We start from the raw sequence: 26512 nt of genomic DNA, 5'->3' as shown, positions 1-26512 counted from the left end.
TGTGTCCATTTGTTGTGTGCTGGTCTTCTCTCTCTTTTTTTTTAAAGGTTTTAAAAAAAATTTATTTCTCTCCCCTTTCCCGCCCTCCCCACCCCAGCTGTCTGCTCTCTGTGTCCATTCGCTGTGTTCTTTCTGTGTTTGCTTGTATTCTTGTCAGCGGCACCCGGAATCTGTGTTGCATTTTGTTGCATCATCTTGCTGTGTCAGCTCTCCATGTGCGCAGCGCCATTCCACGGCAGGCTGCACTTTTTTTTGTGCTGGGCGGCTCTTCTTCCGGGGCACACTCCTTGCGTGCGGGGCTCCCCTACGTGGGGACACCCGTGTGGCAGGGCACTCCTTGCGCGCATCCGCACTGCGCATGGGCCATTTCCACACGGGTCAGGAGGCCTGGGGTTTGAACCCTGGACCTCCCATGCGGTAGGCGGATGCCCTATCTGTTGGGCCAACTCCGCTTCCCCTGGTCTTCTCTTTATAGGAGTTACTGGGAAATGAACCCAGGACCTCCGATGTGGGAGGGAGACGCCTAATTGCCTGGGCCACCTCCTCTCCCTTTTAAATTATTATCTACAAAGATAGCGAAGCTGCTCGGAGAGCAGAAAGAGTAAGAAGCGGACACCAGGGCTGTGAGACACTCTCCAAACAACAGACACGTCTTCTGCTACGCCGCCAAGGGTCTCACCACGGCATGTGTGACAGTGCTTTAAAAGCCAAGACGACACAGATCCTTAAAAGGCTAGTTCCAGAAGGGGCAAGGGGCCTACACATTATTAAACTAAGCAGGGTGAACTTCAAACATTCTAACCAAAAGAACTTTTGGTAGAGTCAGTAAAGGGACGTTGTGATTAGATCACGTCAGTTAAGGGCCTTTAATTAGATTGTGGGACCCAGAGTGGGTTCCAATCCTTTTATTGGAATCCCTTATAAACGGAGGACTAGGGCAGCAGACGTGGCTCAACTGATAGAGCGTCCACCTACCATACGGAGGGTCCAGGGTTCGATACCCAGGGCCTCCTGACCCGTGTGGTGAGCTGGCCCACGTGCAAGGAGGGCAATGCCACGCAGAGGTGCCCACACACAAGAAGTGTGCCCCACAGAGCCGCCCCACGCGAAAAAAGTGCAGCCCACCCAGGAGTGGTGCCACACACACAGAGAACTGATGAAACAAGACTTGGCCCGGTGGTTAGGGCGTCCGTCTACCACATGGGAGGTCCACGGTTCAAACCCCGGACCTCCTTGACCCATGTGGAGCTGGCCCATGCGCAGTGCTGATGTGCGCAAGGAGTGCCGTGCCACGCAGGGGTGTCCCCCGCGTAGGGGAGCCCCACACACAAGGAGTGTGCCCCATAAGGAGAGCCGCCCAGCGCAAAAGAAAGTTCAGCCTGCCCAGGAATGGCGCCACACACACGGAGAGCTGACACACAAGATGATGCAACAAAAAGAAACACAGATTCCCATGCCACTGACAACAACAGAAGTGGACAAAGACGCAGCAAATAGACACAGAGAACAGACACCCGGGGTGGGGGGGGAGGGGAGAGAATAAATAAATAAATAAATCTTTTTAAAAAAAGAGAGAGAGGCAGTTTCCCGGTGCCGCCTGACAATACAAGCGGACACAGAAGAACATACAGCGAATGGACACAGAGAGCAGACAACAGGGGGAAGGGGAGAGAAATTAATAAAAATAAATCTTAAAAAAATAAATAAATAAACCGAGGACTAAAAGCAGGGACACGCAGAATGAAGCAGCAGAGAGAGAGAACCCAGAAACTGGGATCAATGGAACACAGAGGCTGAGAAGAAGCCACCTTTAGCCCAAAGGTGAAAAAGAGGCTCAAGGAGAAGGCAGAGACAAGCCACGTGTCACAGCTGAACTCGGAGAGCAAGGCAGCTGCCTGGAGGAGAATGCAGAGACCAGAGACCAGCTGCCTTTAGCCTGCCCAGCAGCAGGAGGCCAGGACCGCCAGCGGACTGCCTGGCTGAGGCAGCGTCTCTGACGATGGCTTGATATGGACATTTTTACAGCCGCAGAACCTGAAGCTTTTAGCCTAATAAATTCCCATTATAAAAGCCAATCCACTTCTGGTATGTTACACTTGCAGCCTTCAGCAAACTAGAGCAGGGAGGCTATGGGGACGACTGCTAATGGAGACAGGGTTTCTTCTAAGACGAAAGTGATCTATACCGATAGGGCAATGGCTAAGCAGCTGTGAGTATAGTAAGAACCAATGGTTTATATACTGTACATTGTATAATACATGAATTACATCTCAATAGGGTATTAAAAAAAATAAAACAGAAGTACCGCCACATACTTACAGGGATTCCCAGAAGCTGAGGGTCCACAGGTTGGCGGAAGGGAAGGGACTCTGGGTCCTGACGGAAAAGTGCCTCCAGAGTCGGCATCAACGCCTGCCGTAGCTCTTCTGGTTTGAAAACTAAACGATACATTTGAAGTTAGAATCAACTAAAGAAAAGACGACAAAAATATTCAGGTTTAATCTCTTAGAGTACCTTAAGAATCACAAAACATCAACTCGACTACACTGTCCCGTGGAAATATCTCTAAGGGCTCAGCTCCTGTTTCTAACTCCGGGGAGGGGAGCAGTGCTGTCTGCCTCAGGCAGTGCCAACGAAACAGCGTATCTCATCACCTTAAACATCCCATGGCTCAGCTAAACTTTTCAATCAGAAACTTGTTAAAATAAGAGTTGGCCAAGTAGAAACGGAACCCGAAATTTTTAAGGAGATTTCTCAAGACACTGGTGGTAGGACGCGATGTTGTCAAACGAGAACAGGAAGACGTCCTCACCCGTGACATCGGTATTTAACAAGTCGGACATGAAACCTGGCTGTCACCCAAGGAGTCAGAACCACCAGAGGCAGCAATCCCTCATAAAGATGATTGGTGTTTCAGAGTTTAGGAGAAGAGAAATTTAACTTTTTTGTTTTTAAGGAGGTACTGGGGATTGAATATAGGAAGCAGGTGCTCAACCACTGACCACATCTGCTCCCCAATAGGAGTTGGTTTTTTTCATTTGCTTGTTTTGTTTTTGGAGGTACTGGGGATCAAACCCAGGACCCTCATACGCGGAAGCAGGTGCCCAACCCCTTGAGCGACATCCACTCCCACATTTAACTATTTTTAATGACAAAAAATTTAAGTCTAAAAACAGAGAATGAAATGGCTATTGCTAGACTATTAGACTTGTAGTTGATTAAACTATGTTCACACATATTCTTAGTATGTTTCTCAAAAGTATAGGAAAGATTTGTACGTGAGTCCCAAATGGTGTTAATTTATGTTACTATTCAAGAAGCTAGTCTTTTTTTTAAAGATTTATTTTATTTGTTCCATTTCCCCCCCCCACCCCCCGTTGTTTGTGGTCACTGTCTGCTCTCTGTGTCCATTTGCTGTGTGCTCTCTGTACCTGCTCATCTTCTCTTTAGGAGGCACATCAGGAACCCACCCGGGACCTCCCATATGGGAAAGAGGCATCCAATCACTTGAGCCACCTCAGTTCCCTGGTTTGTTGTGTCTCTTATTGCCTTCCCCCTTTGCCTCCTTGTTGCATCATCTTGCTGCGCCAGCTTGCCGTGCCTGCCGGTTGTGCCAGTTCACCTTCTCCAGGAGGCACTGGGAACTGAACCCAAGACCTCCCACGTGGCAGGTGGGAGCCCAATTGCTGGAGCCACAACTGCTTCCTGAGCTAGTCTTTTTATGGGTTCGATTTTGAGCATTACAGTCTGAGCAACGGCCTGATTTCTTCTATACACAAATTAATTTTACCTTCAGAACAGCATATTGGTAGTACTTTAGATTAAAAACTTCAAGGTATGAGGGTGTGGGTGGTTGTCATGAAAAAAAATCAGGCTAAACAGATGAGAGGCTTTTCTGTTTCTCGTACATGGTTTCGCTCAAAATAAACATAACTTGAGAAAAGTGATTCTTAATAGTAAGATGGGGGTTTGCTGCTGCCTAAATTAAAATAAACAAAATTTACTTTTAAATGAAAATAATTTTTAAAATTCAAAGGTTTTGTATTACTGAAATACTCATTATCTTCTCCAAGGACAGCCACTCATCCTTGAGTAAATCTTACATTGCTCACATCCTGAGTTCTACTCCAAATAGTAAGTAAACTAATTTCTGTATCACTTAAAGTTTAACACTTTATGCCATGCCACACTGTTTGCTCAGCTCGACCCACTAATTTCCAGCAGAACTGTTCAAAGCGGAGACCAGATCTGAATTGGTCTGCCTGGGTTCACATCCCAGCCCAGGCACTAAACCAGCTGAGTAACCTCGGCAAATTACATAACATTTCTAGGTTTCAATTTTCCTACCTGTAAAATAGGGATCAAAAACCTCTTCGAGTAGTTGTGAAGTTATTAAATGAAGCAATGCAGGTATCTGGCATAGTATGTGGCACATAGTAAATGAACAATAACTATCCGCACTGTCGGAGTCGCAGACCCGAAGGGTATCGGGAATGAAAGACAGAGAGAGACTGGGATCCGGGGATCCTGGGAGGCTGAGGCAGGAGGCGCGCTTGAGCCCAGGCGTTCTGGGCCGCAGTGCGCTGTGCCCATTGGGGGTCCCCGTTAAGCTGGACATCAAGATGGTGACCTCCCGGGAGCGGGGGACCACCAGGTTGTCTGAAGAGGGGTGAACCGGCCCAGGTCGGAAACGGGGCAGGTCAAAACTGGCGTGCCGATCCGGAGTGAGGCCGCACCTGTGCACGGCCGGTGCTCTCCAGCCTGGGCAGCGCAGCGAGACCCCGTCTCCTCATCCCCGGGTTTGATCCTTTTCGCCGGTACCCAAATTTGCTCTCCATTTTGTGAAATGACAAGAGCATAGCCTCGCCCCCATACTTTGATCCTGCCTTTTTTCCATTCATGGCTTAAAATATCTTTCCAGAATATCGGTTGATCTTCATTTCCTGTGTCCACTGTAGATGTCTGACATTTTCCAAAGTGACATTCCGCAGGTGTCAATGAATTATAAACATTAAGAAAATTTAAAGTAAATAAAGCTTTTGCCGATTGATCTTTTGGTGTAATAATACCATCATATTGTTGGTGAGCTCGTTAGCAAGTAACATCTAGCCAAAATGGCCGCTAAGCATACATAATGGCTATCACAAACGGCACCGCCCTTCTTCCTCGTCATCTTGCTGCCAGAGAAGCCCGCGCGCCAACTTCAAACCTGCCTCATCCAATCAGTAGCCGCTTCAAATTACCCAAGCCCCCTTAGCCTAGCCATAATTGCCACGTCACCTCAAGCCCCCACCCCTGCCTATATAAGCTGTACCACTTCCCCAATAAACCAGACCTGCGCCACGAGCCTGCGTCTCCGGGGTGGTTACTGTGTGATTAACCTGGCTGTGTGGTACCGGGGCCCCGTCATCACTCACAACCCGTTCGAGAAGTTCGCCTCACCGAGGTGAAAGCCGTCTAGCTAACCGCCACAGGGAACAGCAACACATATTACTACTGTTACGACTGTCTCCAGCATTCTAGTTGAGGGTATTATTAATATTTTTTTCTTTTCTGGAAGAGAGATCGGGTTTAGAGTTTGGTAACCTCATATACCCACCCAACCCTGAAAAACGATGGGTATGAATGACCCAGTGGTTGCAGCAAGTCAATACACCTGAAACAAAGAAAAGTTGTTTTCCAACACTGATACTAAGCGGTCAGCTCAGAGCACCCAGCTTGGCGAAACGCAGTGCCGTGCATCCCTCTCTAACACCCAGGAAGCCTGATCTCACACTCCGCTACTTGGTTTCTTCCCTGAAACTTACTCTTCCTCTTGGACTGTCCTGGAGCTGGAGATGACTGGGTGGTTGAAGTGCTTGGCTGCTCTTCTTCCTCTTTTACTTCAGTTTTTAATTCAGGGCCTCTCTCTGCTGTTTCTGTAGCTTCCCCATTACAGTCTTCCACTTTACTCTAAAAAAGGCAAGAATTTTCAGTATTCCAAATACCCACCTGGGAAGTAACAAGATCACAATCATGTTATCTCCTCTCCCCTGTGGACATATCTGAAGATCCTTTCTTACACGGGAATCACGGAAATGAGACCTAATTAGAATACTGTGACATGATTTTTTTTTTTAAACTTGGGTTTCTAGGCTAACATCTTAACAAAATCGACCCAGTAACTGCCCTCCTCTCACCTCTGGAATACCTCCTGGCTGAGCAGCTGCTGGTTCTGGTTGATCCACTTCCATGTTAGCCTCCATTTTCACTTCCTGTGAAGGCCGCTTCTCAGGAATGGTCTGAGAATTCACTTCTGTGCTGCTAGTAGATGGACGGTTTGATACCAGCCCTTCAATGCTTACAGCTGGCTGAGAAAGCTGGGCAGAAAGGAGGGAGGAAAAAAACAAAAAGTTCACCCATTATACAACCAAATTTTAGGCTACAGAACAGGATGGCCCCCCGTTTTTCTAGGCTAGTGTCATTATTTCATTAATGATGCTTGTACATATTCTGCCTACTTCACCCCTTTAAGTAAACAGTGGTTAAGAACAGGCTACGAAGACTTGCAAATACAGGTTACCTAGCCATGAGACAGACAACAAACGTTTCTCTGGTAGCTATCATTCTGTGGGATAAAAGTTACAAAGATGATTGTCTCACAGGAGCTTATATTTAAATAGAAACGGAAGGAAGGAAAAAAAAGGACTTTTTTTTGGTGTTTAACTTTTCGTTGGGAGGTTGTGATTGTCCTGAAAAGTAGAGAGAACTATATGAGGCACTCCCGGGCTGGGTGGTCGTCTTGAATCGCCAGGTTCTAACCGCCTACTTTCCTCAGCATGTGCCAAGAATGCAACACTAGCCGGCAATCGCTACGCTTCCCCAAGTCTTCCAGTGTGATGTCTCATAAGAGGTTAGTGATTTCAGGAGAAAACCCAAAATAGGATAAAGTGAAGTGGATGCCCAGACTCCTCTCTGCACTTGCCCGTCCTGGACAATTAGAGGCTGGGATGACCAGCTGACAACGAACGGTGTTTTAGCAGGTGACTCACAGGACTTCCCACCTAACAGGAGAGGACTCCAGTGTTAGAAGGAACTTATTAAATAACGAGCATAACGTTCAAAGCTGTCACACAATGTTCTATTAACAAGGATTCCATTACTAGATAAGATTTTGTATTTCTCTTTTATGCGTGACCAGCCTCAAACAAGGAAGCTAGCTGTGAGTTTGCTCCAGACCCATAATTCTATCATTTTTAGATCCTGCTATTTTAATTTTATATCGAGTATTATTAGCGCAGACTGCTTGAAAGATTCTTGAGTGTATGTGAACCACTTGGTGCACTACACGATACCCTAAACAAGCAGCAGGGGGTCCTCTCTCCTTCCACGTCTTTAGGAGTCAGAACACAACGTGAAGCTCACCATGGCCAAAGCCAGACGTAAACAAAGTGCTGTGAGCTCCTTCTAAGTAAGTTAAGTTCTACAAAAGGAAGGAAAAACAGAGGAAAAGAAAACTGCTAGCTAAAATGAGATTCCAGTCTAACTGGTAAAATAGTTGATGTGGGCTATGGGTGGCAGGCTCTTTGTCTCTTCAGAGATAACCTAAACTATCTGTGACTTGTGGGTGTGGGATGATGAAAGGTTGCAGACCTGCCCTTGGTGAGCAGGAGACAGTTTAACAATGCAAGGTCTATAAACTTTAAGTATTCAGGGGAAATGCAAAGTAAATATGCTAAAAGCTTACTAAGATGTGGAAATATATGCCAATTCAGGCCTATTGAGAACTGAAACAAAAGGACCATTTGGCCTTTCCTCTCTATATAAAAGGGACTAAAAAATCTTGTTCGGGGCTCGGGATTCAAACAGAAAGTTCCTGAGTCCAGCCGGCCATCAATAAACCATTTTTCCTTCTCAAAATCATTCCTGAGTCCTGGCCTCTCTATACTCAAGTAATTGAACTTCTCTCAAATTCTACAACATAGTGAGAGATGAAACAACAGGGAAAGGAAACATCACAAAAGTAACACGCTGTAACAATTCCACTTTAACCACATCTCTGCTCACTGGAGTTGCAGGCTGTTGCTGTAAATTCCTTGGGGTCTCTCCGCCAGGGCAAGATGCCCGCTTCAAGCCTCCAAAGGAAGAAGCTCTCGGCGGGCTAAGGCAACAGAGTTTAAGCCACTGAGGCACACTTAGCCACATAGGCACCCCTTCAAACGCACCGGCCGAATGAACCGAGATACCTTGATGGGAGAAAGCTAGTCCGTTTATTGTAAAGGGGGACTATCTTATACTCTTTTTTGAAGGATCGTGTAAAAGGTTGATTGGATGATATCGAGAGGGGTGAGCTGCACGTCAGAGCTCTAGTGCTGCTTGCTGGGCTCTTATTGGGTCTGTGCTCACTCGGTTTCAGTTGCCTTTTCCTGGAAACGGCCAGTTTCCAGTACATGCTGAGTCATTGCTTTAGGCGCCATTTCATTACTTCCGCGCCGTTTTCTCCAGGCGCCATTTTGTTGTTTTGTTTCCTTTTCGTGCCGTTTTGGTAGGACTTTCCACCGAGGGGTTTTTTGCTGGAGTAAGAAGCATTTTCAACCAAAATTCATAGCTTTGTAAACTGACAGAATGTCCTGAGAAGGTTATTTGGCAATTGTTAACGAATAAAAAGCTTGTGGACATATTCTTTGACTAAAGATTTCTACTTCTGATAATCTGTCTTATAGTTTTATAGCAACGTACAGATATTTGTGTGATAATGTTAAAAGAAGCAAAAAACCGGAGCCAAAATTAAGGGACTTAACTACTGACAGGCACAAACTTTCATTAGCATAAAATTGTGCGTATGAACACAGGCACCTAAGAACAGCGCCTCTTAGAGGGATGCGAGGCAGTGTCTGGGTTTTGTGAAACACTTGTTTTTTACTGACTCCTGCTCCTCGATGGCTTGAATAGTTCTATGTGCACATATTACTTCCGAAAACTTTAATGAATGTTGTTTCTCTAAATGAAGAAAGATACTCTTGCCTTCATTCAGCCAAGCTTCCTTGAGTGCTTGGGTAGAACTCTCTATTTAACAACAGGCCAGCTCTCTGAAACATAGTTGCTAGAAGTATTTCTGAAATATATTGTGTCATCCACAATTCTGTATTTGTCACTGTAAAGAACTCCATGTGAAGATATTCCTTTACAGAAAAGTTATTTGTTTGAAGGCAAAAATAACAGTGCAATAAGGTAAAAGAAAAAGTGAATACTCTCTATTATGAAGTTGCTTATCTTACTACATGAAAACAGCACAACATTCCAAAGCCTCCAAGTCGACTTAATACCGGGCATATGATTGCAAGCAATGACTCAATCTTAACTTGAGAAGGAATAACCTTACGCAAGCTGGTTTTTTAAAAAAGATTTATTTTATTATTTCTCCCCTCCCATTCCCCCTTTCCCCCCATTGCCTGCTCTCCGTGTCCGTTCGCACTCTCATTAGGCGGCTCCAGGAGCCGATCCTGGGACCTTCCAGGCTGGGAGGCAGGTGGTTAGTCTCCTGCACCGCCTCAACTCGCTGCTCCTCCGCAGCCTCTGATCCGCTCTCCTCTGTGTACCTTGCCGCAGCATCTTGCTGCCCCAGCTTCTTCGCCACTGGCCGGCGCTGGGCGTCATTCCCACGCAGGGCGGCACTGCTGCACAGGCCGTCATTCCCACGTGGGCCGGCACTTTGCATGGGCCATCTCGCTGCGTGGGCCAGCTTGCCCTCACCAAGAGGCCCCGGGCATCGGACCCTGGACCCCCCATATGGCAGACAGGAACCCAACTGGTTGAGCCACATCCGTCTCCCATATATAAGCTCGTTTTTAAGAAAAGAGTGAGCATTCACTTGAGAAGTCAAAAATGAACACAAAAAGAATTAAGAGAACCTAAAAAAACAGCAAGAGAATAGATGCGGTTTGATCCAGTTTACGTCCCCGCAGATCTTCTGCAGCTCATTTAACGTGCAGTTTTGTGGTGTTAGAGGAGGTGGCGAGGGCTTGATGCCCGTATTGATAAGCTATTTTAGAAAGCTGAAGGGCGGTTTAGTTTGCACCTTTTCGGGGGCGATTTGTAGTCCTCACTGTTCTAGATTGTGGAGTAACACTTTAAAACCGTTTGTTAGGTGATTTTGATTAGGGTGTGCTATGAGAATGCTATCCATGTAGTGGATGATTTGGCAGTAAGTTTGCAATGGTAACGTGGCAACGCCCACGAAATTTTGACATAGAGGGGACAGTTTTTCATGTTTTGGGGGAGGATTTTCTATTGGTACTGTTTAGTGGGTAGAGCACGGTTAACTGCCGGAACTGTGAAGGTGAAATATTGGCGATCTTGTTTATGCAGTGGGATGGAAAAGAAACAATCTTTTATGTTTATGATAAAAATATAACCATTTTTGTGTACAGCTGAGGGATGAGGAGATCTGGTTGTGGTGAGCTCATTGTTTCCATGAGAGTTGACGGCTTGTGAGTTATGAAGAAAGCGCCATTTGCTCGTTGTTCTGTTTTTTTGTATAATAAATGCAGGAGTTTTCTGGGGCTGGCCCTGGGCTCTGTGAGCTTAAGGTTTGGCTGTTGTTGGACAAGGGTTTTCTTACTTTGACATTTAGAGCACTGGGCAGAAATCATACCTCGTAACACTCGCTGCGGGCTTCTGCGATGCTTTGTTTTAATTGAACAGTTGGATTCCCTTGGTTTGCACTAATTTTAAGTCTGCTGCGAGGCTCTGGCTGAGGGGAGGCGGGGGAAACCCGGCCCTGGAGGGAGGGGCGAGCGGGGGGGAACGGAGGGCAGGCTCCCCCCGCGCCCCCCACGCCTCCTCTGGGCCCACGGCGAGCGCGCGCAGCCCGGGAGATCCGCCGGAAGGGCCCGCGCGCGCCCAGAGTTGCTGCCGCCGCCACCCCGGGGACACCGTCCCACCCACCCCTGGCCACCACCGGAGCCCCCGGCCCCGCCGCCGCCACAGGCCGCCCCGCCGGGGACCCCGGGGAGGGGGGCGGGGGTCCGGCGGCGGCGGGGGGCGCGCCGGGGAGGGTGTGCGGCCCTTGTGTCAGGGCCGGGGCTGGGGGTCCCCGGAGCCCCCAAAGGCAGCGCGCGGGGCTGGGGCAGGGGCGACGCCGGGAGGGCGCGCGTTGCTCCGTGAACTCTGCAGCGCATGCGCTCTAGCAGGGCAGCGCAGGCCCGGGGGTCGCGCAGGGAGGTGGAGAGCCCGGGGGGGCGCGGCTGTGGGTCCCAGGACTGGCCACGGGCTGCCCTGGCGCTGGACGTGCCTCCTCCCGGGGGCGCGGGGGGCGCGCAGCGGGCGCAGGAGGGGAGCTGCCCGCGGGGGCCGCTTACCCGAGGGTCAGCTGTGAGCCCCTCCTCAGGCCCCACCTGTTGAACGAGGGGCTCGTCGGGGCGAGGACGAGGGAGATAAACTCGCTCCACGGGCTCAGGACGCGCGTCTGCTTTCCCGAGGCTGGTGGGTGGGGGGCTCCGCGCGGAAGGAGAGGCGGGCTGGGGGCCTTGGCTCCGTGCCCGCGCGCCATCTTTTGGGTGCGCCCAAAAGCATGTGGACTAGCGAGTGTGCCAAGTCCCTGGAGGAACCCAGCGTCCCCCAACTTCAGAATGACTGAATTTATATAGGTTGGATCCCTTGTTGTGCTTTCAGAAATATTACACCAGGCAGAGCAGGTGTAGCTCGGGGGTGAGCACCTGCTTTGCATGTTTGAGGTCCCAGGTTCCATCTCTGGTACCTCCTAAAAAAAAAAGTTAAATGATTAATGCAGTATCATAAGGCAATAAGGTTTTTCAAAATTACACCAGAATAAAGATTTGGAAAGCAAAACAGAACAGAGCTGATGTGACTTACCAGGGGACAGAGAGTGGACTATTAGTAATTAACCACAAGGAAAAGAAGAGAAATTGGATACCTACTGCACAAAAAGTCAGTTCCAAGTGTATTGAAAAAACGTGAATTTAGAACACGGTATTTGGTTTAACATCATTAGATATATTACAATATATAATAGCAAAAAAACCTTGCAAAGAAATTTTAAATCTTATATTTCCTTTAGTGGTATTGTTTGTAGTGGTTGGTGTTGGAATTATTTTTCTGAAGCTATTTAAACATGTAAGCTAAAGACAAGATTACATTAATATAATATTTATATTGTTGTTGTTAGACACCCAAAATTCTCATATAAGAGAAAAGAGAACAAGTACAAAATTAAAGAAGCGAAGATGTTAAATTTGAACTGGAAATAGCAACAGGTTTCCAGCAGTGACCCCTAACATAAACCACAGACTTTAACTAACAAAGCTGGGACGGGTTGGACTCCTCTAGGGTCTCGGCTGTGTCACATCAAAGAACTTAAGAACATGCCAGGCTAGTTAGGCCAGAACAATTAACTTATTGGAAAATGGGGGAAGAGAACAGCTTTCTGAGAAATGGGAGAGAAGGATGGAAGGGCACCCCGAGACTTGGGGCAGGCGCCTCTAGGCAGAGCGAGGGAAGTGGGTTGTGGGTCATTGTAAACTAGTAACTATTCTGCCCCTTGCTCTGTCAGGGGAGGGGCCCCAGCAGCTTGCTGTTCTGATTGGTCACCCCACCCGTCAGTTCCCCAAGGGGCCAATGGTGCGGCCCCTGGAGGGTGTGGGGCTTTCCCTTTATCCTGAACTCGCTCTCCCTCCACACGGGCTTCCCGCAGGGCCCCTCCAGCGCCCTCCGGTGGGGTCTTTCCCCAGGGGGTTTCCAGGGGGGTTCCGTGGCCACGTGTTCCCTGGTCGTGTTTTCTGACAGGTCTTCGACTAGTCTCCCCTTTCAATAGTACAATTATTAAAAAGTGCTATGATCACTTGAACGAATGTTCCACAGCAACGCAAGGGGTGGGTGGGAACCCTGTATTTTATGCATGATTGTTCTGCAAACCCAAACTTCTCTAATAAAGAAAAATAAATATGTAAACATATTTTCCCCCTAGCTCTATTCATTGAAAAGGCCTAGACACAAAGTGGCAATGGACTCCTAGAGCACCCATTTTGGGTTTCTAAATGCCATTTCCTTATTTTAAGGAACGATGACATTGTAGAAAAGTAGCTGACTTTGACCTGGTGCAAAAATGTATACGCTGAGCCTGGATATCTTGTGCCAGAAAATAATTGAATTAAGTGTTCATAGGTTATTGGAGTGATGTCAAAAGAACCTAGCAGGCAGATGATTGATTCTGTTGGGGGGGTGATAAAGGTGGTGAGAATGTGCAGAGAATTTTCTTTCTTTATTTAGAAATACCTATTAAAGTATTTCGATGTGTCCTAAAGTTTAAAATTCTTCAGCAAAAAATAATGATGAAGGGGCTCCCACTAATCAAAGACTGATGACTGAAATTGATGGAAATTCATTAAATATATAAAAATCTATGAGTCCATAATGATGCATTAAAAAGAAACGAAACAGAAACAAAAAACAAGGGCTCATCTGCCACCATCCGAGATGATCTTTACACAGATCCCTTACTCTGAAATGGGTCACCAAAGAGGAGGAATCAAGCATTCACCGGCCTTTCCAGTAGCAACTGCAGTTTTGGGTAAGCAATAGCCTTAGTTTACAACAGAAAGCACCGCTTTGCAGAAGAATGACTGCCCCAAAGTGAGGAAGGAATTAGAAAATTAGAAAGTCAAAGGATGCTAAACCCTTTAGGCAAGAGGTTAATGGGGAACTGGAAATTTACCTATTACCAAAGTACTAGCCCTCAGGTTACTTGCTGGTTGCAAAGTAGAAAGGGATTCCCATGCGTGCAGACAGGAAAATTACAGAAGACTCTTCAAAGTCCAAATACAGGGACGCAGATGTGGCTCAACCACTTGGGCACCTGCCTACCACATGGGAGGTCCCGGGTTCGGGTCCTGGTGCCTCCTAAAGATGAGCGACGCTGCCCCAGCCACAACGAGAGATGCCACGAGCCAGCGGACACGGCAGCCCATGGAGAGCGGGCCACTGGGCACTTGCCTCCTCTGTGGGAGGTCCCGGGTTCGGGTCCCGACGCCTCCTGGAGAAGGTGAACAAACAGTGAGCAGACGGAGGGGAGAACCATCTGGGGGAGGGGGGGATAAATAAAGAAAAATAAAGTAAATAAAATAAATTTTTTTTTAAAGTGCAAAGTATAGCAACTTTGCAAAGTACAAAGTATATGCACAAAGTATAGCAACGTTCTGTTGATGTCCAGCATAGACATTCTTTCTCCCCACACACTCTAAAGACCAATTCCTGAGACCCCTGGGGTTTCAGAGAGAGAACGAGTTATTTGTTTGTGCAAAGACCGTCAGCGGCCTTGTGGCCCCAAAAACTGCCTCCTGGATCTGCTGAAATCCTAACATTTTATCACATCTGGGTGCTAAGGAGTAATTGGGGTGAGCTGGACACAGGTTCCTCCACAGCAAACGTTAGGGTATGCACAGGACGCGGTGGGCACCTAGCCAGGGGGCCTCACAAAGTGACGGGGTCCCAGGGATCCAGGTCCTGGGGAGAGGACACGGAACAAAGGCAGCCCCAAGGCTGCACACATGGACATTAAACAGGAGGCAGAGTGGTCACCTCCTCAAAAGAAACGCTCACATACAAAGGCAAGGTCCTTCCAGAACGATCTTCACCACGGCAGGAATTCAGCTGGAAACGGCGTATACAAAGCATGAGGTCAACCTCGCCAGGTGCAGAGGTTCCAGGTGTTACCTTTGGCTATTTTATAATTTACTGGAAGTAAAAGGCACCTATATAATGATGTAGTAATCATAATTATTTGTTAATTCTTAACCCTCAGTTAGACGGTTAAATACATTGGAGATAAATACGTGCATCGCACAACGATAATGTAAGTCCAGGGAGTGAAAAGCACTCATTAGAGTGAAGAACGCCCTGGGGAGGAGGGAGAACGCGAGGCTTGGAGAGACAGAGATTAAAAAGGATTAATAAATTCTGTTATCCTAAGCTGGGTGGTGGGTACAGGTGCTTGTTTTAGTGTTGTTGTTATTATTACCACATAGATCTTTTATTATTTTGTGTGCATAAAACAATCACTTTTAGAATGTATAATGTCCAGACCACTGGGAATGTGAGGTAGAAGAAAACAAAGAAAATGCAATCAATTCAAGAGTAGACAGAAGGAAAAAAAAAAGCCAAGAAAAAGTACAGTAAAAGCTCGACCTAAGATGTTAGAATTCAGACATATGACCACTCACAACAAATGTACATGGGCTAAACCTGCCAGTTAAAAGACAGTGATTTTCAGGCTGGATGGAGGGACTCCTCAGGCACCAGGTCTCTGTGTTCTATCAATTCGGCAACAAAGTGAATCCCAGGATGCCTCAGCTCCTCGGGCATTTTCCGTCCTAAGGTAGATCCCAGGTCGACAAAGCCCCAGCTCTGAGTCCCTGAGGGGGTCAGGAGAGGGCAGTAAGTAAAGGGCTTGGGCCTGGAGGCTGGGGTCACTTCCCCCGGGCTCCTCCCTGGGACGCTCGGGGCAATAGCAGGGTCCCCCTCTGCCCAGTGGCCACTGGCTTCCCAAGGCTCGGTTCCGAAGCACCACAGCCGGGCAGCTTGCTCCTTCCAGGGCTGGGAGCCGGGGGTCCGAAGCTGAGGGGTCAGCAGGACCACGCCCCTTCTGAGCGCTGGGGCGGACCCTTCCTTCCCTCTTCCGGCACCCCTGGCCGTCCTCTGCTTTTAGACTCACACCCCAGGCCGCCCTCCGTGTGCCCGGGCCATCTCCGCCTTCCTCCTACCAGGCACCTGGCCCTGGATTGGGGCCCACCCTGAAGCCAGGACCTTTTCACCCAGAAATCCTCGCCTGGACCCTTCCTGCAAAGACCCTGTTTCCAAACAAGGTTGCGTCCACAGGTTTGGGGCTGAAAGTTCAGCACACCTGCTGGGGCTCAGTCAGCCGGCTGGCTCACGAGGCACGTCCAGCTGATCACCTGCTGGCTCTTTCCCCGCAGGTGTGTTCTCCTCCGTTTCTCTTCATGGAACCCCCCCAGACGCTGAGACCTGGTGGCAGGATCAGAGGCCAGCGAGCTCGAGTGCTGAGGGCGCAGAGCGCGATCTGTGGGTGGGTGGGCAGGGAGGACGGGGGTGGCTGGGAGGCGGCCCTCCCGCGAGAGACCTCCAGGCAGCCGAGGAGAGTCCTCCGAGCCCCGGCCACGTGTGTCACGGGGGACAGAGCGTTTCCGTCCAGCCGTCCTGAGCCGGGTTACCTGCACACTCGCCCAGAGTCCCCGGAGGCCCAGCTGTGGGTGGGGCCTGGGCCGGCGGACATGGGGCCAGCAGCATTCGGGCACCTGGTGACCGTCTGGGGACAGAGGCGAGACCACCCCCGGGCCAAAGCGGGCAGAGCGGAGGGCCTGGCGGGGCATTCTTTCCTGGTCACCCTCCCCTCCGCGGGGGCTGCCACCTGCCCGAGGGGCGTCCACCCCCCTTGGTGGCCCTCCCCCATGGTGCCCGAAGGCCAGCACCCTGGACAGGGGCCCCGCCCTCTCAGGCAGTTCACAGGCAGCGTCCCACCCTGGGAACTGGGGCTGCGCAGCGGCAAACTCTAGCCAGTCCTACCTTTACAGGTGGGCCAGGAAGGGCCACCTGCCTTCTCCAGGGTGGAGGTCCTAGCCTCCCCCTTCCCCAGCCTCCCTCGCCGCGAAGTGAGGCCCTGTGACTGAGCTGCAGATCCTGAGAGGTGGGTGGGGATCTCTGATAGGTCCCTTCTGCTCTGCTGGAACACAGAAGCAATGGCCGAGCTCCAGCAGCCATACGGGGTCGCGAGGCCAGCCCTAGGCATCTGGAGCTGAGCGCCAGAGGCAGCCTGTGTAGCCAGAGCCATTGCCAGCCCCGGCTGCCACGAGAGAATTAAACCATCTTGCCTAAACCACTGCGACGTGCAGTCCAGCCCAGCCCCTTCAGAGGCCTGTGACTGAGGGGGAGAAAGTTCTCAGGCTGTGTCCGGAGCCCGCCCACCCAGGGGAGGGGGGCACTCAGGAGAAAGAGGAAGTGGTGGAGGGGAAGCGGCGGGTGCAGAGCGGGCAGGTGGGTGCGTGGCGGAGCGGCCGCTGAGCCTGCCACCGAGCGCTGGCCGAGCAGGATGGACGCCAAGGAGGCGCCCTCGGAGGTGGGTGAGCGGGGACGGGGGCGGCGGGAGGCCCGGGAGGGGGCTGCGCTCAGCCTGCACGTGCGCCCAGAGCTGGGACGTCGCCAGCCCCCCGGCCGGGCCTGCGGACGACCTGTCCCTCCCCCCATTGTGCGGCAGAATCCAGGGGCCTCAGGGTCACGGGCACATGGACGGTCCAGGCCCTGCCCCCGGCCGGACCAGCAGCCCCCAGGCACAAGTCCAATCTCGCTGGGCCGCCCCCGGGCTGCAGCGGCCTGGCACCTGCCCCCCCCCGCCCCGCGTGAGACGTCACCGTCGGTGGGTCTCCCCCCGGCACCCCACCCCAGGCCCGGGGGCCGCAGCGAGCGAGCAGGTCTGCAGGTCCAGCAGGCCCCCCCAGGCCCCAAGGATCCGTCCTGCCCAGCAGGAGGCGGGGGGGGGTGCTCTCCAGGCTGGGCCTCTGTGGCCCGGGGAGGGGTCCCACCAGGCTCCAGGACCGCCCAGCAGGGGAGGGACAGCCCCTCCAGGGATGCTCAAGGCCGGGGCCAGCCCAGGCGCGGCCTTCACAGCAAAGACCTGTTCTGAGAGCTGGCCAGGGGGCTGTGTGGTGACCCTGTCACCAAGGAGGCTGGATGCTGGACCGAACGCCCCTGCTGAGGGGACTCTCCAGGCCGCGGGGTGGGGAGGCGCCCTGAGCTCTGCGGGGAGGGGGAGGGGAGGCTGGGCCACGGCGTCTGCACCCCCAGGCCCCCCCAGCCACTCCCGCCCTCGCGGTGCAGACGGCCCCCAGCCCCCACTCCTGATCCTGCAGCTGGCGGCCTGGGCCCCGGCTGGCTCCAGCACAGCGCCCGGAGCCCATCTAGGCAGTGCAGTTGCACCCGGGGCACCCAGAGCGGGGGTACCTGCCACCCAGCAGGGCCCAGGACCCTCGAGGAGGCCCCTGCACAGGGGGTCCCGTCCAGCCCACGCCGGGCCCGCCGGGGGAGGTGACCCCTCTGCCCGGTCCGTGCAGCCTCCGCCCCCATCAGGCATCACGCCCCCGGGACCAGGTCCTGGCGGGAGGCGGCTGTTCACTGTCTGCGAGGAGGCCCGGCGCAGGTGAAAGCAGAAACGGCGTTTTCGGTTGTGGTTGAAACAAGGAAGTGCGCTCAGTGGCCAGACCCCACCGAGAGCGGGAGCACGGGGCCTCGGGGAGCGTGGGGTGCAGGGAGGGCTCCAGCCTCGGGGCTCCCTGGAGGTCGCCTGGTACTGCCCGGCGGGGGAGGGGCGCGCGGCCTGGCGGGGCCCCAATCTGGGGTGCACCCTCAGGCCGCCCTGGGGAGGCTCCTGGGGGCTCGGTAGGTGCCTGGAGGGGCCCCCACGGGCGGCTGTGCCCAGCGCCCACCTGTCAGGGGTGGGGGCTGGAGCTGCTGGTGACGCCAGGCCCCCCGTGCAGGCAGCGCTGAGGCCTCTGCAGAGACCAGCCGCGGGCCCCACGTGGGTCTGCTTCACGCCCCCGCACAGACCCCGGGACAGAGCGGCCAGCCTGGTAGGACTGGGGGACCCGGAGGGGCTGGGGGCCCGGCAGCCTCACTGGTCCTAGCCGGAGGGGCCAGGACAGGCCGGAGCCAGCGGTGGGGTGTCCCAGGGAAATGGGGGGCACGCGGACCTGCGGGGGGCCTGGGGCCGGGTCCCCTCGTCCAGGGCCTCCCCCCGAGCTCAGGCCAGCCTGTCCTGGGCCGGCAGGACCCCAAGGCCGCAGCGTCGAGCCCCCGCCCCGTCCACAGGCACAGGTGCTGGGGGCCCTGGCCGTGCTGTGTCTGGGGGTCGTGCTGTGTCTGGGGGCCGTGACTGTGTCCCGCCTCCTGGGGCACGCGCCTGACCCGCCCACCCGGGACTGCCCCGGGGAGGGGCCCCCTGGGTCCTGGGGCCGAGGCCCCCACCTGGCCTGGGAGCCCCCGAGAGAAGAGAGACGGGACTCCAGGGGGAAGGAGCAGCACTCGTGCCGGTGAGGGGGCGACGGGCCTGCGGGGTCTGGACCCCCAGCACCGCCCCTAGGAAGGTGGGGGTCCAGGGAGGGAGGCAGTGGGGGCAGCGGGGAGGGCCGGCCTGGGCCTAGGAGGATGGGAGCAGGGGCTCTTGGCTGCGCACACATGCTGGGCACGGCAGACGCCTCCCAGGCCCACCCGAGGGCTCCCCACCCCTCCCCGCACTCAGCCATCCCTGCCTGGCCCCCCAGCCCCCACGGGGAGCGTCCTGGAGGCAGCTGGCCTCCTCCTGGCCCAGCCCCTGCTCCCCCGGGCGCCCCCACCCTGCCTCTGCAGGGCCACCCAGGCCACCGCCTGCTGCTCGGCTGCCCCTCTCTGCACCCTTGGCCTGGCGTGGCCAGTGGGGACAGCTGGCTGCGAGGCGCCCGGGCAGCTCCTGGGCCCACGCTCGGGCTCTCTCGGCCCCACAGACTCGTGCTTGTGGAGAGCATCCCCCAGGACCTGGCGCCCGCGGCCCGCAGCCCGGCAGCCCAGCCCCTGGCCCACGCCTGGCTGCAGCTCCTGGACGCGGCCCAGGAGAGCGTCCACGTGGCCTCCTACTACTGGTCCCTGACCGGGCCCGACATCGGGGTCAACGACTCGTCAGCGCAGCCGGTGCGCCCCCAGCTGAGGCCCCCAGCTAGTCAGGGCAGGGCCTGGGGCCGGGGAAGTGGGCGGGCCCTTCCTGGGGGGCTCTGGGGCAGCCCCAGCCACAGGGGGTCAGGCCTCCAAACACGACCCAACTCCAACCTGGGGCGGCGGGCTGAGGGGGGAGCTGGGTGGTGAGGGTGACCTGGGCTGAGCTGGGCTGAGGGGGGAGCTGGGTGGTGGGGGTGAGCTGGGGTGAGCTGGGCAGTGGGCAGTGGGGGGGAGCTGGGCTGAGCGGGTGGTGGGGGTGGGCTGGGAGGTGGGCTGAGGGGTGAGCTGGGTGGTGGGCTGAGGGGGAAGCTGGGAGGTAGGCTGAGGGGGGGAGATGATAGGGGGCAGCTGGGGTGGGCTGGGCGGTGGGCTAAGCTGGGCTGAGCTGGGTGGTGGGCTGAGGGGCGAGCTGGGCGGTGGGGGTGAGCTGGGCTGAGCCAGGTGGTGGGGGTGAGCTGGGCGGTGGGCTGAGGACGAGCCGGGTGGTGGGCTGGGGTGAGCTGGGCGGTGGGCTGAGGACGAGCCGGGCGGTGGGCTGAGGGCGAGCCGGGCGGTGGGCTGAGGGCGAGCTGGGCGGTGGGCTGGGGTGAGCCGGGCGGTGGGCTGAGGGCGAGCCGGGCGGTGGACTGGGGCGAGCTGGGCGGTGGGCTGGGGTGAGCCGGGCGGTGGGCTGGGGTGAGCCGGGCGGTGGGCTGAGGGCGAGCCGGGCGGTGGGCTGAGGGCGAGCTGGGCAGTGGACTGGGGCAAGCCGGGCGGCGGGGTGGCCTGAGGCAGCCTGTCCAGCGAGGGCAGCCGGGGCGCGCCCCTGGCCTGGCCTCACGGCCGCTGGCCGCACAGGGGGAGGCTGTTCTGCAGAAGCTGCAGCAGCTGCTGGACAGGAACGTGTCCCTGGTGGTGGCCACCAACGCCCCCACGCTGGCCAGGAAGTCCAGTGACCTGCAGGTGCTGGCGGCCCGAGGTAGGTGCAGCACGGAGGGGCGGGGGCGACGGGGTGTGGCCTGGGGAGGGGCCCTCTAAGAGCACAGCACCGGGGGGTCTTGGGAGGCCCAGGAAGCTCAGGCTGGGCCCCCAAGAAGCAGTGGGCCAGTCCCATAACCTCGCCGTGCCTCAGTTTCCCCGCCTGTAACATAGGGACAATACTCATCGACTCAGGACTGGCGTGAGGACAGGGCAGTCGAGCCAATCACAAAGCGCTTAGGGCCTGCTCGCCGCAGTTAGCGCGACGGAGAGAGCTCCTCTGACCGCCTGAATTCCCCGCCAGGTGCCCAGGTGCGCCAGGTGCCCATGGGGCAGCTCACCGGGGGCGTCCTGCACTCCAAATTCTGGGTGGTGGACGGGCGGCACGTCTACGTGGGCAGCGCCAACATGGACTGGCGGTCCCTGACGCAGGTGAGCCCGAGCCAGCGAGCGCAGGACCCCCGGGAGCTCTGCCTGACGCTCAGGTGTCAGGAGAAGTCAGCAAGTGGAAACGGGGGGTGGGCCACGCTCAAAAATACAATAGCGGGGAGGACAGAGGGCGGCTGGACAGGTGGTGGAGTCCTGCGCGGCTCGGGGAGGGGTCCGAGCCCACTTCCGGGGAGAAGTGCAGAGCAGGGGCGAGAGCGCCCTGCAGGGGAGAGCAGCCAGCACCGAGCACGAGACGCCAACAGAGAAATTAGGAGCCGCTTGCGTCTCCTCTGCGCTTTTACACGTTTAAAAAATGAGAATAGGCGAGTATCGCTTTGATCATCAGAACACAATGTCCTGCGAGGACACCAGGCCTCCATCCCGGGCACCGAAGCCCTGGCCGAAGCCCGCCGCGCTCAGATCCCGGCAGGTGCTGCGCGGCCGATGCCGTGCCCGCTGGGCTGCCCTCCCGCCCCGTGGCCGCTGACCCTGGCGCCCGCAGGTGAAGGAGATCGGCGCCGTCATCTACAACTGCAGCCGCCTGGCCCGAGACCTGGACAAGACGTTCCAGACGTACTGGGCGCTGGGGGCACCCGGGGCCGTGCTGCCCAGAACCTGGCCCCAGAACTTCTCGTCCCACATCAACCGCTTCCGGCCCTTCCGGGGCCACTTTGACGGGGTGCCCACCTCCGCCTATTTCTCGGTAAGGATGGTTAGTGGGGGCCCACAGAGTGCCCCGCTGCTCTCTGTCCCCAAGCACCGAGAAGAGGCCACCAGGCCGCAGGAAACTGCTCACACGCTGACCTGCCCAGCAGGGAGGGGGGCCCCGTGGCCCTGGCTGTCACGCGGGGTCCGGGAGCCCCCACTCCAATCTCAAAGGGCCCCCCCAAGCCCAGGGCATCGCGGGGAGGTCGGGAGGCCGAGGGCGCCCACCTGCCCGCTGGCCCACCTTGCCCAGTGGACACAGGCAGGGCCCCCTCCCGGAGGCTGTCCATCTGGAGCAGGGCCGACTGCCCCCCGCTGCCCCTGCACCTGAGCAGCCCCTCCCCACCCCCGGGGCGGTCCAGCCACCCAGGCAGCTTGGTTCCCAGACGTGGGGAGCGGCGTGGGGGACCTTCCCTGCTCCGGCCCCGGGCGCTGGGCAGGGGCTGGGCCTCACGCGCGCTCCTGGTCAGGCGTCACCGCCCGCGCTCTGCCCGCACGGCCGCACGCGGGACCTGGAGGCACTGCTGGCAGTGATGGGGTCGGCCCGGGAGTTCATCGACGCGGCGGTGATGGAGTACTTCCCCACCACGCGCTTCAGCCACCCCGCCAGGTGCGCCGGGAGCCGGCGGCCGAGGAGCGGGGGGCCCGGGGGGCTGGCCCGCGGGCCTGACCGCCCCTTGCCCAGGTACTGGCCGGTGCTGGACAACGCGCTGCGGGCAGCGGCCTTCGACAGGGGCGTCCGCGTGCGCCTGCTCGTCAGCTGCTGGCTCAACACCGACCCCCGCATGTTCCCCTACCTGCGGTCCCTGCGCGCCCTGGACAACCCCTCGGCCGGCGTTTCTGTGGACGTGGTGAGGACGCGCCCCGGCCGGGCTGGGGAGGGCAGCGCCCCGTCCGGCCCCGCTCACTGCCCCTCCGTCCCCAAGAGGGTCTTCATCGTGCCGGTGGGCAGCCACTCCCGCATCCCGTTCAGCCGGGTGAGCCACAGCAAGTTCATGGTCACGGAGAAGACGGCCTACGTGGGTGAGCGCGGCGGGCGAGGCAGTGGGCACGACCCGAGGCCGCCCAAGCCCAGAGAAGGGACAGCAAGCCTGCGGAAGGGGCAGCGGCGCCCGGGCCAGGCCTGCCGGAGCGGCTTCGGGCACCGCCCCCCGTCCCTCTGGCCCCTCGGCCGTGGACCGGGAAGGGCTAGCTGGGGGGGCAGGTCAGCGGGTGCGTCCCCGACGTGCGGGAAGGGTGACCCCGTGACCGGCTGCCGCTCCGCGCCCCCAGGCACCTCCAACTGGTCGGAAGACTACTTCAGCAGCACGGCCGGGGTGGGCCTGGTGGTCAGCCAGAGGGCCCCGTGCGCGCGGCCCGGGGCGGCCACGGTGCAGGCGCAGCTGCGGCGGCTCTTCGAGCGGGACTGGAGCTCCCGCTACGCCGTGGGCCTGGACGGACAGGCCCGTGCCCAGGACTGCGCCTGGCGAGGCTGAGCCCGGCGCCCTCTGCGACGCTGGCTGGGCCCGGCCGCAGCCAGGGCTCCGGCTCTGCACGGCCAGCTCCGCGGGGCCTCGGCCAGCGCTGCTCCCGCCCCTCCGCGCTCCCAGCCCCGCCCGCCTAGCCCTCACCTCCTCCGGGACCCCTCCAGGCTGCCCCTCCTCTGACCCCGCGCGGCCTCAGTGGGGCCCACGCACAAAAAAAAAAACTAAGAAAACTCCTCGTGGGTCTCGCGGTGCTGTGTCGGTCCTACACGGGGTGGGTGGGCAGAGGCGCGGCCCAGGGAGCAGCGCGGGCAGAGGGGCATCCCGGGCAGGGGCAGTGAAAGGGCCCCTAGGGCCGTGGGGCGGAGCCTGGTGTGCAGGGGCGGGGCCACAGGCTGGGGGCGGGGCCTAGGACTGTGGGCGGGACCACGGGCCGTGGGGCCAGGTGTGTTATGCAGAGGCGGGGCTTAGGGCCATGGGGCGGGACCGAGGGCTGGGGGCGGGACCACAGGCTGGGGGCGGAGCCTATGACTGTGGGCGGGACCACAGACTACGGGCAGCATGGCGTGCAGGGGCGGGGCCTAGGACTGTGGGCGGGACCACGGGCCGTGGGGCCAGGTGTGGTATGCAGAGGCGGGGCTTAGGGCCATGGGGCGGGACCGAGGGCTGGGGGCGGGACCGAAGGCTGGGGGCGGAGCCTATGACTGTGGGCGGGACCACAGACTACGGGCAGCAGGGCGTGCAGGGGCGGGGCCTAGGACTGTGGGCGGGACCACGGGCCGTGGGGCCAGGTGTGGTATGCAGAGGCGGGGCTTAGGGCCATGGGGCGGGACCGAGGGCTGGGGGCGGGGCCACGGACTGGCGGCGGAGCCCAGAACAGTGGGGCGGGGCCAAGGGCTACTGAGCATGGCGTGGTGTGCAGAGGCGGGGCCTAGGGCTATGGGGCGGGGCCACAGACTATGGGGCAAGACAAGGTGTGCAGAGGCGGGGCCTTGTGCTATGGGGCGGGGTCAAGGGCTGGGGGCGGGGCCACGGACTGGCGGGGGGGGGGGGGGGGGCGCTCAGCGCTGTGGGGCGCGGCCTGGGGCTATGGGCAGGACAAGGCGTGCAGAGGCGGCGCGGGGCTCGGGGCGGACCCTAGCTGCCGAGTTGGGGATCCCAGGGTTTTGGGGACGGGACCTGGCACCGGGAAGAGATGCACGACTTGGACTCAGCCCCTTCGGAGCTCACCCTGCCCCGGGACCCGAGGCCACTGCCCAGCAGGGGCAGGCCTGAAGCCAAGGTTCCCGCCCTCTTGCCACTTCCCAGCCCCCACGCCCCCGAGCAGCCTGCTCCCAGCGCCGCGGCCGCTCCCCCAGGCGCTTTCTGAACAAGCCCTGGGGGCCCCTCTGACCCGGATGGAGACCCCCAGCTACGCTAGGCTGGAGCTCGGGCTGGCTCTGGGGGGCTGAGGGGAGTCGCCAAGAAGCTGAGTGGGGCCAGGCGTGCTCCTGCTCTCAGGGTCCTGGGGGAGGTCTTGGAGAGCCCCCCTCGCCCTTCCCTAGCCCTCCAGGAGCTGGCAGAGCCTGGGCCAGGCACGTGCAGGCCCCCCTCCTGTGCAGGTGGCCCCAATGCCACCCCGCTGTCCTCCCCAGACTCAGGGGGCTCCGCAGAACAGCAGGACGTGGGGGCCGGGCCCCGCGGCCTTGACCAGACCAGCCCAGTGCTGCCATGGCTGCTCCCGGGCTCCCGCCACTGCCCCCGCTCGGGTGCCCTCTGCCCCATTTGCCAGCAGCCGCAGCCCCCCACCCCCCAGCACACACCGCCCCCGGCCCCAGCTCTTCCCCCCCAGGGCTGCACGTGTGGTCTGCCCTTCCTTCTCCTCCTCCGACACCTGTGGCCCCCCCCGGGCCCTCAGCCCCCACAGCCCTTCCTGGAGGCCTCCTGCCTGGGCCTCAAGCCACGCCCTACGGGGACGGGGACAGCAGCCACGAAGCCTGAAGCAGAGCACGGCAGCCCTCAGCCAGCGGGGGCTGCAGGCACGTGACCCGGCAGCCGGCCTTCGGGGTTCAGGAGGTGCCTGGGGGGGCGAGTGCTGTGGCCCTTCCGGGGTGGCCCCATTGCCCCCCACTTCCTGGGCAACCCCTGCTCTTGAGTGTGGGGGGCCTGTGGCTTCCTTGTAACCAATGGGAAATAGCGAGGGCGAAGGGATGCCCCGTCCATGATTCCCGGCACAGGATTGTGACGTCCGTCTTGCTGGGGAGTGTGTGCCTTGCTGGATCAAGGACGCTGCTGGGTGGGGGGCTGCCCCAGCCCCAGCCACACAGCCCACGAGGACCTGAATGCCACCCACAGCCAGGGGCCTTTAGAGGCGGGTCCTGCCCCCGCCGTGACCCCAGCTGACGCCTGATCCTTTGCAGCCTGTGGGACGCTGAGGCAGAGGGCCCAGCTGAGCCGTGCTGGACCCCTGCCCCACAGAAGCTGGGGGACGAGGAGCGTGTGTTGCTACAATCTGTGGCGAGGTTGTTACGCAGCATCGGTGACTGCTGCAGCAGGAGTCGAGGCCACACTGGAGGCCCACCTCCAGGACCAAGGCCCACTGCCCAGATTAGCCCCCGGGTCTCCAGTGGGCACACAGGAGTTGGAGCAGCTCTGGCCGGTAGACAGACCCTGCTGATGTCCCTTCCTCACCCCATGCCTGAGCCCACCCAGTGCCCACCCCGTCAGCCCACTCTCCAAAAGGCTTCCACAGCCCCTGCCTGAAAGACCCTCCCCACCAGCCTCGGCGGAAGGCAGGACTGCCCTGCCCGCTGCGGCGAGGGGACTGCCCCAGCCACGCCCCGTCCTCCGCGGCCACCACTGCCCGGGCATCTCAGGGCAGGTGCCCTCAGGCCCACAGCCTCCGGGGGTCTCAGAACTGGCCCTCGCCCCACGGGGTAGGCCTTAAGAGCAGACCCCCGGGCGACGGAGCACTCCTGGCCAGGCCGGGCAGGGCCGACGCCCCACATGGCCACTCCCAGGGCACCACGGGCCAGCCTTCCCGAGCCGCTGCTCCGCGCCTCCGGTGGGGGTCTCCTCCCAGCCTGGGAGTCTGAGGCAGCGCTGTGCCGCCGTCCTCCCCCCCCGAGCCTCGGGCTCCGAGGAGGATCTGATCAGACGTCTCTGGCACGAGCCAAGGACTGAGCGGGCCCTGTTGACCCGTCCACTGGAGCGGTGTCGTGGAGGTTCTG

The 26512-nt window shown here is 57.7% G+C and overlaps 1 protein-coding gene and 1 long non-coding RNA gene across 4 annotated transcripts in view; both read left to right on the top strand.

The window, feature by feature from the left end:
* The window catches only part of LOC101446272 (uncharacterized), an 87869-nt gene extending 71818 nt beyond the window's left edge, over window positions 1–16051 (top strand). Inside the window, exon 8 of one of the 2 annotated variants that reach the window (XR_011648135.1) lies at window positions 15969–16051. This is a non-coding gene — a long non-coding RNA (uncharacterized lncRNA). The remainder of the gene's footprint in view (window positions 1–15968) is intronic. The other variant, XR_011648140.1, reaches the window with a different exon arrangement.
* A 168-nt stretch (window positions 16052–16219) lies between these two features.
* On the top strand, window positions 16220–23536 carry PLD4 (phospholipase D family member 4). 2 transcript variants are annotated; one of them, XM_058290848.2, is made up of 11 exons: window positions 16220–17125; window positions 18540–18632; window positions 18871–19091; window positions 19542–19725; window positions 20587–20707; window positions 21011–21138; window positions 21638–21838; window positions 22311–22450; window positions 22526–22691; window positions 22767–22863; window positions 23113–23536. In XM_058290848.2, exons 1-11 carry the CDS (start codon window positions 17099–17101, stop codon window positions 23313–23315), a joined length of 1581 nt encoding a protein of 526 aa, XP_058146831.1. In that variant the 5' UTR covers window positions 16220–17098; the 3' UTR covers window positions 23316–23536. The 2 variants fall into 2 exon arrangements, with proteins under 2 accessions (XP_058146831.1, XP_058146820.1); XM_058290837.2 differs by lacking the exon at window positions 16220–17125 and having other exon boundaries at window positions 18540–19091.
* The last annotated feature ends 2976 nt before the right edge of the window (window positions 23537–26512 follow it).

Source organism: Dasypus novemcinctus, chromosome 3 (assembly GCF_030445035.2).
Source record: "Dasypus novemcinctus isolate mDasNov1 chromosome 3, mDasNov1.1.hap2, whole genome shotgun sequence".
In the NCBI taxonomy this organism is placed as follows: Eukaryota; Metazoa; Chordata; class Mammalia; order Cingulata; family Dasypodidae; genus Dasypus; species Dasypus novemcinctus.
Note: the sequence above shows the minus strand (reverse complement) of the source record. Positions and strands in the feature narration are given on the sequence as shown.